Source organism: Hyperoodon ampullatus (genome assembly GCF_949752795.1).
Source record: "Hyperoodon ampullatus genome assembly, chromosome: 14".
Classification (NCBI taxonomy): domain Eukaryota; kingdom Metazoa; phylum Chordata; class Mammalia; order Artiodactyla; family Ziphiidae; genus Hyperoodon; species Hyperoodon ampullatus.
This window is the reverse complement of record NC_136927.1, coordinates 5,864,037-5,881,315: the sequence shown is the minus strand read 5'-3', so window position 1 is coordinate 5,881,315 and position 17,279 is coordinate 5,864,037. Positions and strand designations below refer to the sequence as shown.

General features: G+C 49.5%; 1 protein-coding gene across 1 annotated transcript in view; it reads left to right on the top strand.

Annotated features, from left to right (window-relative positions):
• NINL (ninein like) overlaps positions 1–11,551 on the top strand; it is a 60,547-nt gene extending 48,996 nt beyond the window's left edge. Inside the window, exons 20-24 of the mRNA XM_079718958.1 lie at positions 4,061–4,219; positions 4,911–5,024; positions 7,788–7,958; positions 9,192–9,305; positions 11,189–11,551. Coding sequence (XP_079575084.1) covers positions 4,061–4,219; positions 4,911–5,024; positions 7,788–7,958; positions 9,192–9,305; positions 11,189–11,380 — 750 coding nt within the window. The 3' untranslated portion in view covers positions 11,381–11,551. The remainder of the gene's footprint in view (positions 1–4,060; positions 4,220–4,910; positions 5,025–7,787; positions 7,959–9,191; positions 9,306–11,188) is intronic.
• Positions 11,552–17,279: the final 5,728 nt, after the last annotated feature.

The following is a 17,279-nucleotide window of genomic DNA, read 5'->3' as shown; positions in this document are numbered from 1 at the left end:
GGTCGTCCCTCGGACGTGTCTGTGTCCTCACCTCTTATTAGGACACCATCATATTGGACTCATATGACCTCATTTTACCTTAATCACCTCGTTCAAGACCCCATCTCCAAATACAGTCACTCTGAGGTATTGGGGGTTTGGGCTTCCACATGTGAGTTGGCAGGGATCAGTCCATAATGAATATCAACAACCAAGATGTCGACATTGATACACTCCATGTGCCTCAGTCGGGCTTCCCCAGTTTTACTTGTGTACTCGTGTGTGTGTCATGTTCTGTGCAGTTTTATCCCCTGTGTACGTTCGTGTATCCACGACCATAGTCAAGACACTGAACAGCTCCAGCTGCACAAGGATCCTTCACGTTGTTCTTTCATAGCCACACCCACCGCCTTCCTGCCCACCTACCGCAGCCCCCAACCCCTGAAAACCTCTAATTGCCCTTCATTTGCAAAATTGTGTCATTTCAAAATGTGATACAAAAGGAATACAGAATACGAAGTTTGGGGTTGCCTTTTCTCGCATATCGTAATTCCCGGCTGTGTGTCCCCGGTTAGCTTCTTCCTGTCGCTGGACACTATTCCAAGGCATTGATGTCCCACAGCTTGTTCTGTTTTGTTTCTTAATATTTATTTCTTTATTTGGCTGTGCCTGGTCTTAGCTGCGGCATGTGGGATCTTCGTTGTGGCCTGCGGGATCTAGTTCCCTGACCAGGGATCGAACCCGGGTCCTTGGGAGCATGGAGTCTTAACCGCTGGACCACCAGGGAAGTCACCCACAGCTTGTTTTAACGCTCACCTTTTATTTTTATTTATTTATTTTTTTGTGATACGCGGGCCTCTCACCATTGTGGCCTCTCCCGTTGTGGAGCACAGGCTCCGGATGCGCAGGCTCAGCGGCCATGGCTCATGGGCCCAGCCGCTCTGCGGCATGTGGGATCTTCCCGGACCGGGGCATGAACCCGTGTCCCCTGCATCGGCAGGTGGACTCTCAACCACTGCGCCACCAGGGAAGCCTAACGCTCACCTTTTAAAGGACGGCTGGGCTGATTCCAGTTTGGGGCTGTCACAGAGGTGCCATGAACATTCTCAGGCGGGTCTTTGTGTGGTTATAGGTTTTCATTTCATGGGATAAATGCCCAGGAGAGCAGTTGCTGAGTTGTATGGTAGTTACGTGTTTAGTTTTATAAGAAATTGCCCGACTGTCATCCAGAGTGTCTGTAACAGTTTCCGTTCCTGCCAGCAATGTGTGCTTGATCCAGTTTCCCCACATCCTTGTCCACACTTGTGTTGTCACTCTTTTATTTTAGCCACTCTGATAGGTGTGTACTGAGTCAGAAAGGTCAGAGGGGGCTGCAGTTGGCTATCCCCTTCCCCACGCTGGTTCTGATCTGGTGAAAAGGCCATTTCCCTTGAGGGCAGGAGAACAGAACGCTCTGTGTACTTCAAAATGGTCACTGTCTTAGTCTGCTCAGGCTCCATACAGAATGCCACAGACAGGTGGCCTAAACCACAGGAGTTTATTGCCTCACGGTTCTTGAGGCCGGAAGTCTAAGATCAAGGCAAGGCTGACTTGGTTCTGGTAAGGCTCTTCCGGGTTTGCAGACGATGCCCTCTCACTGTGTCTTCTCATAAAGTCACTGTCCTATCAGATTAGGACCCCACCTCGTGAGCACATGTAACCTTAATTACCTGCTGCAAGCCCTGTCTCCAGACACAGCCAAGAGTTTGTGGACACAGTTCCGCCCACAGTAGCCACTTTGTTTCAGGCTCCAGCCATCAGCTCCTGGTGAGCTGTGACTCTCTTTGCCCGTCTCTCCAGTTTTCAGGGCATTGATTTGCCCTGTGACCTCAGTTCTCTGATGGGTCTCAGAAGAGTGGTTGAGTTTTCAGTTACTCAGCTTTTTCTTGTTGGGAGGTTGGGAGCGACGACTTCCAAGCTTTTTACAGGCCAGACCAGAAGCCAGAAATGGTGTTTTGTTTTTCACATGGGATTCTGCGTGTTCACTGTCAGGACATAGAAGTAGAGTGGATTTTCACCTGCCAACCTTGTGTCCTGACACCTTGCTGAGCTCTTACTCTTTCTGGGAGTGTTTTTATTTATTTTTAATTTTTATTACTATTGTTATTATTTTGGCTGCGGTGGGTCTTCGTTGCTACGCGTGGGCTTTCTCTAGTTGTGGTGAGCGGGAGCTACTCTTCGTTGCGTGTGTGGGCTTCTCATTGCGGTGGCTTCTCTTGTTGCAGAACACGGGCTGTAGGTGCGCGGGCTTCAGTAGTTGCAGCCCGTGGGCTCTGTAGTTGCGGCACGCGGGCCCTTGAGTACACGGGCTTCAGTAGTTGCAGCGCGTGGGCTCTAGGGTGCACGGGCTTCAGTAGTTGTGGCTCACGGGCTCTAGAGTGCAGGCTCATTAGTTGTTGCACACAGGCTTGGTTGCTCCTCAGCATGTGGGATCTTCCCGGACCGGGGATCGAACCCATGTCCCCTGCGTCGGCTGGTGGATTCTTTTTTTTTTCACAGAATAAAACACTGCTTTTACATGGGTCTCAATCTGAAATCCACAAATGCTAGTAAGTCAGTTCTTAAATGTTTTAATTTGTTTCAAAGTTAAACCCAAGACACATTGACTTCATAGGAAATCCACTGAGGAATGTTTTTCTAGGCTGAACACCTCTTTCCCTTTAGTCTCCCCCAGCAGAGCACGTATGTGTTAATTACTTTACTGCTGTCCCACCACTGTACCAAGATCACCTAAACTGTGTGTGTAGTATTCCGAATGTTCTTAGTTATACCCTAATTTCACTAACTGCAAAAGATTTTCTGGGATAACCTGTCACATGAATTCTTTGGCTGCTTTTGAAGATGAAGTCCAAAGAACTCTTAAATGATTCTCCTTTGTGGGGGTGGGTGGTATGTTATAGGCATTAGCAACTAGCACCTGGGGCTGTGCTGATCCCATCTGGCATCACTGGGAGACAACCAGAGAATCATATGATGCAACAGCCAACTAAGTGACTCAAAACTGAAGGTTAAATTTAAAGAAAAAACTAATTTAGAGAAAAAAAGGAAATCCTAGAGGAACTCGTTCTAAGCAATCGATCATTATGCCTGTGTGTGTGTGTGTGTGTGTGTGTGTGTGTGTGTGTGTGTGTGGAAGGCACAACCAGATGGATTCAGTGCAGCCTGGCAGGTGGATTCTTAACCACTGCACCACCAGGGAAGTCCTCTGGGAGTGTTTTTGTCACCTCTGGCTTCTCAGACCTCTGCTGTCCCCTGGAGAGACCCATAGCTCTCGCCCCAGCCTGCTTCTTCCTGCGCCTGGCTGGTGTGGTGGGAACACCCGGCCCTGGGGTGACAGTGACGCGCCCACCAGCTGTGTGTGGACACCGCCCTGAGGCACGGAGGGCTGCAGACCCTCGGCCTCCAGAGCGGCTGCTGGGGAAAAGCAGATGAGCGAAACGTGGTTTGTGTGAAGGTGTGTGACACCTGGTTGGAAATAACGAACTTCCGTGTGTCACCTGCTGGCTGCTGTTTCATCCCAGGCAGCACCGCCCAGGGTCCAGCATCCGCTGCCTGCAAAGTGAGCGATTTTATCAGCGTGCTCCCCGCACCGGGAGCCTTGGTTTTTGTGTTTAATGACAATGATTTGAGGAGAATCACGTGCCTCAAGTATAACGAGAGTTTTTTTTCCCCTTCAAATTGCTTAAGATAATGTTAGAAATAACCGTGGGAGAAACAAGAAAACCATGCCAGTTCTCCAGAGCAGTGGTTGGGTGTTGATGCGCTGTGAGCCCCTCTGGTGCCCAGGCTGCTGCTTCTTGGATGGACCAGAATTCATCCTCTGCCCCGTGGCCAGAGAGCCCATCACTCTGGGGACGCTGAGCTCCTCACCCACTAGTTTCTAGTAGTAACCCCGCCCCGCTAGCTGTGATGACCAAAATGGCCTCCAGACATTGCCAAGAGTCCCTCGGGGAGCAAGAGTGTCCCTGGTTGAGAACCACGGGAATGCTGTTGGTTTAAAACAATAACTGTTTCATCTGTGTTTTATCCCTTTTTGTTCTAGAGTCAGAAATGCAAGGATGAATTGTCCCAGCTCAACCACAGGGTCCTGCAGCTGGGAGAGGAGGCCTCTACCCACCAGGCCCAGAGCAAGAAGAATCACATCACTGTTCAGCTGCTGACACAGAGACTGGAGGAGGCGGCGTGCCGGGAGGAGCTGCAGGTGAGTGGCCGGCAGGGCAGGGAGGGGCAGACAGGCTGGCCTGAAACAGATGCGGAACAGCCCTGATGTGCCTGGAGGTAAAGGGAGGGACTTAACAAGCAAGCCCTGAAAATATGTGGACTTCAGCAGCTTTTACAAAGCCTGGTATCTAGAAAAAGTAGTAGAAAGGGATTAAATCCTGATGATAGGAGAGTAAGTTGGTACAACCTCTCTGGAGGACAATATGGCAAAATATACATCAAGAGCATCAAGAACGTCCGTGCACTCTGGCTTCATGGTTCTGCTAGTGGGAACTTTACTGAGCATTGTGTAAGGACTTAGGTGGAAGTATTTTCATTGCTGTGGTATTTATAATAGCAAAACAGAATTGGAATCAGCTTTGAATCATCAACAGTATTGAATTAGTCAGTAAATGATGGTGCAGCCATTAAAAACCATGTTTTTGAAAAGTATTTAACAGCCAAGATATAATAAGAGGGGGAAAGCACAGCATACGTCTTAGTGACGGAAGCCCGTGCGTGTGGAGGGAGGGCCAGGAGATACAGCAGAACGTCGGGTGCGGTCCTCAGGCTGCTGGGATCATGGATGAGTTGAATTTTGTAATTTTTGCTTTTCTGAAGTTTCTGCATTAAACGTGTATCACATTGCTAAGATACTTCTTATGCTTGTGAAATTGATTTTTAAAAAACAGGATAACCAAATCCAAAAACTTGAACTTGAACTTGAACACGTGACTCAGGAACGGCAGAGCCTGAGACTGGCACAGTCACAGCTGAGAGAGGCCCTCGAAGAGAGTCGGGACCAGGTGGGTGTGCGCGGTGGTCCCGGCCCGGGAGGGGTCAGCCTTGCCTCTGACAGCCTGGCTGGGACTAGTCCAGCCAGGGGCATCGTTGGTCTGCGTCAGATCACCCGGCTAGTTGGGCACCTGCCAGGCCCAGGACTGAGTCAGGCTCAGTCCAGGGTCGGGTTGAACTCGAGTGAGCCACGTGAAGAGCTGTGCCTGTTCCTCACGAGGGGAGGAGGCCATAGCAGTGCCTCCAGGTGTGCCCTCTACAGATGGAGGGGCCAGGGAACGTGGCAGGTGGCCTCTGAGGTCCAGGCCAACAGGGAAGAGCAGCCCCCGAGGTGACCCAGCTCCGCGCCCCCAGTGGAGCCCAGGTGTCACATACCTGTGGGTGTTCCACCCGCTTTCCTGCCGCAGCATTTGTCCAGCACGCACCAGGCTCGGGAGGCAGGGAGTTCACGGTGTGGGACACACAGATGTGAGCAGAGTGGGCCCAGGAGGGACGGCGGGTGCCTGACAGCGTGAGGTTCAGGGACACGGGGCTGGTTCTTCTGAGGAGCTCGAGCAGGAGAAGCGAGGTGACGGGGTGAGGTGCCCTGAGGGCCACGGGCCCAGTGTGGACTCAGACCTGGGGTGTGCTTGGAGGGCCAGGGTACGGCAGCGGGAAAAGGGCCGTGGGAGAGGGTCTCTAACCCGCACGCCTCTGCCCAGCCTTTGTACCAGGTTCCCCAGCTGGCCCCTGGCCTGATTCCTGGACTTGGCCGTGGTCACCTGGTGTGAACAGTCATTTCTCAGATGGCCCGGGGCTGCAGAGGGGTCAGTCTGGGTGTGGGACCCCCCACCTGGGCCTTACGAGGTGCTGTCAGGCTCCTGTGGGCTCAGCCCCCCGCTGTAAGCAGGCACTTTCCCCGAGGTGCCGCCACGTACTGGGGGCTCCCTTCTCTGTTTTTAGTGCAAGAGGAACCTTGAGAAATTGCCTGGACTAGATTGAGCCTTCGAGGCTAAGGAGTCAGATCCGTCTGCTGGCAGGAGGGCTGGGCTGCCAGAGGTTTCCGTGCCCGCTGGGATGCCCAACATTCAGCCGCCGTCACAGGCAGGAGATACTGCACTTAAGCAGGCTGCTGTGACATGAGCTGGCGTCCCCTTTTGTGATTTAGACAAGGACCCCCGTGAAACACACCTGGATGAAAGTGTGGAGAAGGGAAGTAAGGAGCTTCCAGGGCACCTAGGGACCCTCTGGGTGTGCGGAGGTGAGGTGCACACAGAGCCACGGGGGAAGGCGGGAGTGGCCACCGGTGCACCATGAGTGGTTTCAAGGTCAGAGGTCCAGCAGGGGAACCAGGCGTCCAAGAGGGCACTTACAGGGGTGCCATGGACTGGGGCACCCGCACCGGCCTCTCCACGGCATGGGCTTCTCGTGGTGCAGCAACCAGGCGCCCCCAGAAGAGCATACAGGTGGCTGGGCTTCTGAGGCCGGTGCCCGGGAGTTCTGAATATCACTTCCCCACATTCTGCCGGTCCAGCTTGGATTCAGGGCAGGAGGGGCTGCTGTCTGAGGGGCTCGCTGCCCCGCCCCGGCATCCAGAACGCGGAGGCCCTGGCTTCTCGGCTGCAGTGGCCCCACTGCTCTCCTGGGGACGTCCCCCTTCTCACGTGGCAGTTGAGCAGGGCTCTCCGGAGGCAGCCTAGCCTCCACCCGCACCTCACTTCACAAGGAGGGGGCTCGGGGCACTCAGTTGGGCGGTGCTGATGTACCACCCAGCCAAGTGGAGAGCGGGCGGCGAAGAACCTGGGCAGGGGCGTGAAGAGCCCTTTCGGGTGGGCGGGGCCTCAGACACGGGCCAGAGTGACTGCAGAGTGACCGTCTGAATCTCGAAAGGCGGGAGGAGGCTACATCTGGTGGAGAGTGTGTGAGAACTGTCCTCCCCTCTCTTCATCCCAAAGAGCATGGTAGCTGCCCTGCTGGACCCGTGTGTACGGGTGTGTCTCTGGGGGGGACCCATCCTGGAGAACCGCCTGGGGTGGCCCCTCAGACACGCAGTGACACGGGACAGTGAGGGACGTGGGGCTGCGGGCTCACAGCCTCGCTCCTGCCTGGCGTGGCCGGTGCCCTCCTCTCCAACCTGCCCTCGGCAGGAGCCCTGGCAGAGCTGTTGCCTCTCCTGTCTGTGGGGTCTCAGAGGGAAGTTCTGTGTGTTCCAGGCGAAGCCGCCAGAGTCCAAGTGATATAAGTGGTGTTGAGATCTGGCCTCCCAGGTGGTCCGTCAGGGGAAGTGGCCAGGCTCTGGACAGCTTGGTACCAATGACCCAGTGGGTTCTGTGCCCAGGGAGCGGGTGCTGAGGTCCATCCACACCTGCTCCTAGCCCCTCGCTGATCACTGTGTAACCCACCTCTGGGACCCCGGCCGCAGCCAGGTGTCAGGAGCGTGAACTCTTCACTTAGAGGAAGGCTGCCGTACACAGCTGGCGTGGGTCACAGTATTAAAGGAATTACACCCCAGTAATGTACCCGGAAGGTAAACATGACAGGTTACGTAATCCGGCGGGAGGTCACGTGGAGGATTACAGGCAGGCCTTCCTGGCTCTCGCTGTGCAGAAGCGCCAGCTGAATGGAGTTTGGGCGTCAGAATTCAGCTGAACGGGCTCTTTAGGAATCGTGGGTTTTGCTGCAGACACTTCCCTTGTGGGGTGACCTTAAAGGTAGGGATGCAGTCTTCTGTGTCTGGTAGTGACCCGGTAGCTCTGGGCAGTCACCCCAACACTGGGTGCCTTCTCCCCGGGCAGCTGTATGGGGCCACCATGAGGCTGAGGCTGGCCCAGTCCCAGCACGCCCACGCGGTCCAGCAGCTGCAGGAGCAGATGGAGCAGCTGGTGCCTCGGGGCCGCGTGGCTGAGCTGCAGCAGCTGCTGGAAGGGGAGCGGCAGGCGGCTCGGCAGCTCCAGGAGGAGGAACGGGTAAGTGAGGACAGGGGCCCGAGGGCCGGCCGAGGGTGACGGGGAGGGTAAGGTTGGCTCTCTGGTGACTTAGCCAAAAGCTGCCCAGGTGCCCAGGGGAAGATGGCCCCGCAGATGTCCCACTACGTGAGGACTGGTTTATGGAAGCTATGGGACCCAACTTTCCCTGAGAACTGGGGGGCGTTGAGTAGCTGACCCAGAAGGCCCCCCAGTCTGTCTTCCGGGCTGCACGTGTCTGCAGCCAGCCACACGGCCACACACACGGTCCCTGCTTCCAGGCCTGAAAGATGGTGATAGAGGGGCCGCGAGGGAGGCGATGGGCAGGGTCCCTGCCTGTGTAGCCCTGTGAGAGTACAGGCAGGTGCAAAGGTCCTGAGGTGGGCTGTGCTTGGCATGTTTAAAGGTAGCCAGGGCATGGGGGGCGGTTGGACAAGACGTCAGCGCAGTGACAGCACAGACTTGGGGAGCCCGGCTGTGTGCCAGGTGCTGACCTAGGCGTCTAGACACGTAGAAGCAGAGTCGCAGCCTCAAAGGGCAGCAGGGCAGTGGCTCAGAGCACTCACTGCAGGGATCTGGACCCTGGCTGCACCACCCCAGCCGAGTGACCTCAGGCCAGTTAACCTCTCTGTGCTTCCGTTTCTGTCAACTTCTGGTGGCAGCGGTTCCCACCTCAAAGCAGCCTCTCAGGCACCAGTGAGTGAGCACCTTAAAGTGTAAGCCTGCGGGGCACATCTTGTTCCTCAGAGATCGTGAGGTGGGGGTGGGGGGGCCAGAGGGTGAGGCACCTTCACGAGGGAGGAACTGGCGCAAGCCTGCAAAGGTGGGTGAAATTCGACGTTTGTAAAACAAGTTCTAACGAAGAATAGCCTTTCAGCATTATGCAAAAACGTTACGCTGGAGAGACAGCTAAGCTGTGAGAGATTATTGACACAACAAAGAAATTTAGTCAGAAATCCTTTAGAAAGACTAACGTGTTTGGGGAAACTCACCTTTGAGTCATTTAGGACTCAAAGGACAAATCCTAGCACAAAGCAGTCTGCTGATCTGCTTAGACTACAATGAGGAATGCAGCTTTGTGGCTTGTGAGACATCTCTAACCATCCCTCTACGAATGAAAGGTTATCCACACGCTCAAATTTGCACACTTCAGCTCATTTCCATTCTAAAGTAAATAAACCCGTGATGATTCTTTTTAAAATGTACAGTGTTCGTCTCTAACCTCCTTTTGTGCAGGAAGCACATGAAAAACAGCTGAAAGCCGCAGAAGAGCGGGTGGAGGAGGTGGAAATGATTCTGAAGAACGTGGAAGCGCTCCTCCAAGAGAAAGTGTGTGAGCTGAAGGAGCAGGTAAGTGATGCCGCCTCGTCTGGGCGTTCAAGTGGCTGATCAGGGAGACATAGCCCAAGAGAACCCCATGTCCTGTGGAATCGCTGAGGGGGAGAGGAGAGAGAGAGAGGCCATTGCTGCCCTAAAAGTTCTACTTGGAGCTACAGGAAGTGAAGCATGAGAATCTGTAGAAATACTGTTCTTACACAGCAGTCAAGTATGGCTCATCTGCGGCATCCGGAGCTGCAGGTCCCCGGGCAGCGTCGCTCTGTGCAGGCCACCCACTCCTGACCACCCCCGCATCTCTGCAGCCCCTCCCCTGCCGGCACTGCCATCCTCCCACCCTCTCTGTCCCTGGTCCTCACGTTCCTTCCCAGCAGTCAGACTCGGTGACTCCCCCAGTCACTCCTGGCAAATCCTCAACCCAAACCCCAGGTGAATCCTGAGGCTCCTGCACGTGGAGGTGCCAGGGTGGCCGGGGAGCTGTCCCAACGACACCCTCGCCCCCACTGCCCTCTCCGGCGGGCCCCTTCCCTCCTGTCTCTGACCTCCAGCACCTCTCCCCTCAGCTGTGCTCTGCGCTTGTTTCACTGGACGACCACACGTGCCCACAGAAATGCATGTGCCCGTGTCCCCTCCCCGCCGCCCCAGCCCCCCTCCTCTGCAGCCTTGTCTCAACACCACCCTCCAGAGCCCTGGTCCTACCACCTCTCTGCTCCTCTTTACGGCAGTCCCTTCAGAGCTGTCTGTGCTCTCACCTGCCCGCCCCAGTCCAAAGCCGTGGCGTCCTGACGGACCCCTTCCCATCTCATCCTGGATACAGAGCCCCCAGCTCTTGGGTCCTAACAGCTGGTGTCCTTGTTTCCTTTGATGTGCTTTCGGTGGCAACAGTCACCTTCAAATGGGACGGAGGTGTTGGCCCTCCTCTGCTCAGAAACCTCCAGTCTGTCCACATCCCTCAGAGTAAAAGGCAGTTTTTACAGTGGCCTTCAAGGTTCTGCAGGACCTATTCCCCTCCCCTTGGGCCCCTGCCCAGCCAGCATGGCAGCTCTGACTTCCTCACAGGCCTCCTGGCCATTCCTGTCATCCCCACGTGCCAGCTCTGCGTGGAATGTTCATGCCAGACAGCCTCACTGACTTACCCGGTGCTTTATTCAGATCTCCGTCCAAATGTCAACATACAGAGAAGCCCTCTCTGTTCACCTCAGTCTCAGCTGTGTGTCCTCTCCTGGGTTTTCTGTTAGCAGGTCCCACCACCCGACACTGGTCCACCACCAGTCCCACCATCCAACACTGCGTGCTTGGTTCTGGTCTGTCTCCTTCCATTGGAATACATGCCCTGTGAGAGCAGGGCTGTTGCCAGGGCAGCACCTGGCCAACGGAGCTGCTCAGTTAACTACTTGAGTGCATGTATTTAGTGCTGACTCACGAAGCGCAAATCTGGGACCCCTGTGTCTTAGCACCTGACTAGTGTGGCCTGTGTCCCCATCACTGAAGCCCCTACAGCTGCTGTGTGTGTGGTGACCACAGTGCCTCATTGTGTCCTGGGTGACGGGATGGGCCTGCAGAGCACACTGAGATGAGCCAAACATTTTGGGTACTCTTGACAATTTCCTTTCTTTTTGAGGCCTACAGATTTTGGTCTCTTTGTCTTCATTTTATGGTAAAAATCAATTTGTGCAAAATTTGCTTAAGTTTTCCCTACCACATAGTTCATCAGATTCTCAATTTCCTCTCTCCCGCCAGGATAACAAAAATTGTCATTACATCCAATATTTGTCTCCAATTTGTTAAGAATCCCCAAACTGTGGTTTGAACAACGTGGAAGACTGGGAGGGGCAAGCTGGTAGCATGGCATTTCTGCATTAGATTCACAGTGCAGTGTGGCTTTCTCCCCTGTCCAGTTTGAAAAGAATACACGATCTGATTTGCTGCTCAAGGAGCTCTACGTGGAAAATGCTCACCTAACGAAAGCGCTTCAGGTCACTGAAGAGAAGCAACGAGGTGCTGAGAAAAAATCCCGATTCTTGGAAGAAAGAGTTAGAGCTCTCAACAAACTACTCAGTAAGATCGCTTCAGCATCTCTCTCTGTGTAGACTGCTTTTCTCCCTGGAGTTCATTTTGAAAGAACATCTTTTCAAAGTAAACCACTGTGATGCCATAACTTCTATGGCTCATTGGCCGCACACCCCTGGACAGATGAGGATTATGACTCTCTGTTCGCCCCACAAGCATTTAATGAAGGTCGACTATGTGCCAGATGCTGGGGAAACAGACATGTTGGAAAAGACTATATATTTTTTTAGTGGTCCCTAGGTAAAATTCCTAAATTTGCTGCTTACTAGTGAAACAGGTTATGGGGGCTCTCAGCAAGGTAAATGGTAAAATAGTTTTGATGTTTTACTTCTGACCTTGGCTACAGAGACTAAAATGCAAAGTCAGGGCTGCACTGTTGCTGCTCTGGTTGAGTCACTGGCATTCTCCATAGTGGGTGGATACAGACACTCCAGAAATGCTTCACTGCCTGTGACTGTCAACTGGCGATGAGGGATAGAGGAGGGGAAGCCCCTTTGTCGGGGTCAGCTCCACTGCAGGGATGTTTGGACAGTGCTTGTTATTTTAGGGCTGTGGACTCAGGGAGGATGGTTTCTATTGTGAATGCAATCTTTTCCTCACTGAAGTGTCATCACACTGGAAAGTATATGTAAAAAAAAAAAAAAGTATAGTTTTATATCCAAAATATACATAAATTATGGCCCTTTGGTTTATCAGAATAAACTACTGTAACATGAAGAGTCACTGTATTTGCAATAAAAGTCCTTTTCTATTCAAATTGATTTCTAAGTGTTTTTTTATTGTTACTTATTTTTGGCTGCGTTGGGTCTTCATTGCTGCGCTTGGGCTTTCTCTAGTTGTGTCGAGCAGGGGCTACTCTTCATTGTGGTGAGTGGGCTTCTCACTGTGGTGGCTTCTCTTGTTGCAGAGCACGGGCTCTAGGCTCTCGGGCTTCAGTAGTGGTGGCGCACGGGCTCAGTAGTGGTGGCGCACGGGCTTAGTTGCTCTGCGGCACGTGGGATCTTCCCAGACCGGGGCTCGAACCTGTGTCTTCTGCGTTGGCAGGCAGATTCTTAACCACTGCGCCACCAGGGAAGCCCCTAAGTATTTTTTAAACTATAAAATATTTCAAAGATATAGAAAAATAGTTTCATAAGAAACATTCATATGTATTACATAAATATTCAGATGTACTAAAAACATTGTTATGGGATTCCCTGGTGGCGCAGTGGTTGAGAGTCCACCTGCCGATGCAGGGGACACGGGTTCGTGCCCCGGTCCGGGAAGATCCCACATGCTGCAGAGCGGCTGGGCCCGTGAGCCACGGCCGCTGAGCCTGCGCGTCCGGAGCCTGTGCTCCGCAACGGGAGAGGCCACAACAGTGAGAGGCCAGCGTACCGCAAAAAAAAAAAACAACATTGTTACAACATTTTGGATAAAAGCACAGTCCCTGTTCTATTGCATTCAACCTTCCTGGAGGCAACTGCTGTCCTGAAGCTGTTGCACCTCCCCACTATCTATCTGTACAGTCACTGTACATGCTTGAATGAGAAAAACCTTAAACCACTGGAAAAGATGGGAAGATCAGATCCTGGACAGGAGGACTCAACACCATCAAGTGGGTTCTTCTGTCCACGCACCTGTGGTCAATTAATCTATGACAAAGGAGGCAAGGATACACAATGGGGAAAAGTGGTGCTGAGAAAACTGGACAGCTACATGTAAGAGAATGAAATTAGGACGCTCTCTAACACCATACACAAAAATAAACTCAAAACGGATCAAAGACCTAAATGTAAGGCCAGAGAGTAAAAACTCTTAGAGGAAAACACAGGCAGAACACTCTTAGGGAATTCCCTGGTGGTCCAGTGGTTAAGACTTAGCTCTTTCACTGCCATGGGCCCTGGGCTCGATCCCTGGTCAGGGAACTAAGATCCCACAAGCAGCACAGCACAGCCAAAAAATAAATTAAAAAAACAAAACAACGCTCTTTGACATAAATCGCAGCGATATCTTTTTTGATCCACTTCCTAGAGTAATGAAAATAAAAACAAAAATAAACAAATGGGACCTAATTAAACTTAAAAAGCTTTTGCACAGCAAAGGAAACTTTAAAACAAAAAGACAACCCACAGAAAGGGAGAAAATATTTGCAAACAAAGCGACCAACAAGGGATAATCTCCAAAATACACAAACAGCTCAGGCAGCTCTATGTCAAAAAAAACACAACCCAATCAAGAAATGGGCAAAAGATCTAAATAGACATTTTTCCAAAGAAGATATACAGATGGCCAAAAAGCAAATGAAAAGATGTTTAACATCACTAATTATCAGAGAAATGCAAATCAAAACTACAGTGAGGCATCACCTCACACCAGTCAGAATGGCCATCATCAAAAAGTCCACAAATGATAAATGCTGGTGAAGGTGTGGAAAAAAAGGAACCCTCCCACACTGTTGGTAGGACTGTAAATTGGTACAAGCCTATGGAGAATAGTACAGAGGTTCCTTAAAAAACTGAAAATAGAACTACCATGTGATCTAGCAATCACACTCCTGGGCATATATCCAGAGAAAACCATAATTTGAAAAGATACATGCACCCCAACACAGCACTATTTACAATAGCCAGGACATGGAAGCAACCTAAATGTCCATCAACAGAGGAATGGATAAAGAAGATGTGGTACATATATACAATGGTATATTAGCCATAAAAAAGAACAAATAATGCCGTTTGCAGCAACAAGGTTGGACCTAGAGATTATCATACAAAGTGAAGTAAGTCAGAAACACAAACATTATATGATATCATTCATATGTGGAATCTAATTTAAAAAATGATACAAATTCTGTTTACAAAACAGACTCAGATTTTGAAAACAAACATATGGTTACCAAAGGGGAAATGTGGGGGGGGTGGAGAGATAAATTAGGAGATTGGGATTAACATACACACACAACTATACATAAAATAGATAACCAACAAGGACCTACTGTATAGCAGAGGGAACTCTATTCAATATTCTGTAATAACCTATATGGGTAAAGAATCTGAAAAAGAATGAATACATGTATATGTATAACTGAGTCACTTTGCTGTACACCTGAAACTAACACAACGTTGTAAATCAACTTCACTAAATTGAAAAAAAAAAAAAAAAAAGGTTCTTCTAAATTAGAATTCAAGACCAGAATGACATCTGGAAAATCCCAACTATTTGGAAACTGAAATTACCCACAAAGCAATGAAGAAATTAGAAATTAGTAAAAGGATGGAAACTGTTCAAGTGTCCATCAATAAGGCAATAGATTTTTTTCTCAAAAGGTATTTAACACCCTCTATTAGTTTGCAGGGGCTGCCAAAACAAAATATTACAGACTGGGTGTCTTAAACAAAAGAAATTTATTTTCTTACAGTTCTGGAGGCTAGAAATCCAAGATCAAGGTTATTAGCAAGTTTGTTTTTCCTGAGGCCTCTGTCCTTGACTTGCAGATGGCTGCTTTCTTTGCTATGACATTTTGTACTATATGAAAACATTGTTTTTTCTTAAGTTACAAAACAGAATAAATTCAACTCATCCAAAAATACTATCAATTGTGAAAAGCAATAGATCACCTGAAATCTACATCTTCCTCCTCTAAATCCTAAAAGATTAATGCATTATCATTACAGATAATTCTTTAGTTACATGACTAAGACAAAAAAGGGAAGACAAATACATATTAGGAATGACCATATGTAGAGAAAAGAAAACAATTCCTCAAAACATTTCGAAATATAGAATAAAATATTTAGAAAAACATGATTAACTGAAATTTACTTAAGAAAAAGTAGAAAACTTGACCATAAACTAAAGAAAATAAAAAATTCATCAAAGATCAACATCTCTCTCCAAAGAAGACTCATACTGAGATGGTTCTGTAGGTATTAATGCTATTTTAAAAGGTACATTTCTATTAGAAATAAAGTAACAAGCACCACTAAAAAGAGACACCAGAACACTGACACCCCATCTGACTGTGGGGCCTCTCATTCTGCCTTCATGTGGTTCACGTGGCCTCTTCACTGAATCTGGGCGCCTATGACTGTATTAATTGACTGGATTTGGCAGAAATAGTACTAGTTCAGTACTAGGCCTAGCCCTTCAGAAAACTAGCAGCGGGACTTCCCTCGTGGCACAGTGGTTAACAATCCGCCTGCCAAAGCAGAGGACACAGGTTTGAGCCCTGGTGCGGGAAGATCCCACATACCGTGGAGCAAATAAGCCTGTGTGCCACAACTACTGAGCCTGCGCTCTAGAGCCTGCGGGCCACAACTACTGAGCCCACGTGCCACAACTACTGAAGCCCGCATGCCTAGAGCCCGTGCTCCACAACAAGAGAAGCCACCGCAATGAGAAGCCCGCACACCGCAACGAAGAGTAGCCCCTGCTCGCCGCAACTAGAGAAAGGCCGCGCGCAGCAATGAAGATCCAACACGGCCAAAAAAATAAAAAAATTTTTTAAACAATTTAAAAAATTAAAAAAAAAAAAAGAAAGAAAACTAGCAGCACCCACATCCACCCTCTTAACCCTGCAGGAGTCCTAAGCTGCCAGGTGAGAAGCCCAGCCAGCTTGCTGGAGAGAACCACGGGAGAGGCCCACATGGAGACCAGAGGCCAAGCCATCCCATCCAGGCCACCACCTGAATGCAACTGCATTAGGGACCCCAAGCAAGATCTGCAGAACCTCCCAGCTGAGCCCACTCAACCCACAGAACTGGGAGAACTGATAAAATGGTGTCATTTAAAGCCACTGTGTTCAGATGGCTGTTTCATAGGAACAGATTATTGAAAACACAAAGTATAGACACATATGTGAAGACACACACGTTTCCCTCTTCCCAAACACTATAAACCAGCATCACTCACAGCTGCAAAATTCCACAATAAAATAACACCAAATCAAATCCTGCAGTTCACTGAATGGTTAACACACCACAGCCAAGAAGAATGTTAAAAATGGAATGCAAGATAGTTCAACAATAAAATTCTATATATATAATTCATAAACTTTAGGGAGTTAAGTGAGAAACCATATATGATCATCACTTAAGTTCCCAAAGTGTACTTGGAAAAATCATGTTTGTTAACTACCACTGTTTTATTATGGTATTAAATTTATTTTGAGGTTTCAAGTTGCACTGGCCACACGTTTTGGTAGTTTTCCTGGAGAAGTATGGGATAGAGAGATTAAGAAGACTGTGGCATTCCAGTCAAGTCAGGAAAAAGATAAGTTGTTAGCTATTACCAGCACTAGTCAATTTTCCTGACAGTTCTAGACAACAAAATCAATGTGAAAAAGAAATGAGTTTATATAGGAATGTGGCCAAATCATAATTTACAGCTTTTTATATGTATCAGCCAAAACCAATTAGAAAATATAATAGAAGATTCCATTCATATTAGAAACAAAAACTAGAAAGTAATTGGGCAAACACTAAAAAGAAATGGGATTGCACTTATACCCGTAACCAGTTAACAGTGGACACACTGGATGGTGGTATTCATTTTTTACACTGTATTTTTTTTAACCTTTTTAACTGTGCATATATTACCTCTATAATAAGAAAAACACATAAATTTTAAAATTCTAGCCACAATTCTAGGGCCAGTCAACATAAATCAATAAAACCTACAAAATTTTAACTTTTCAACAAGCATACATTCACTTCAAATAAGGAATATATTTATTATTTTATTCTGGGAATTAAACAGAAAAGTACAACATATATCAATAATTTACGTACAGGAATGATGCTGGGCTGGCAACAGGGCAATGGCCTTCACTGCTGTCTGTCCTCACGGCTGATTCACACGGACTCTAGGATCACCTGCACATGGTTCCACATGCTTGGAAGAGCAAAATGCAAGGGAAGGAAGTGACCACTGATGGAC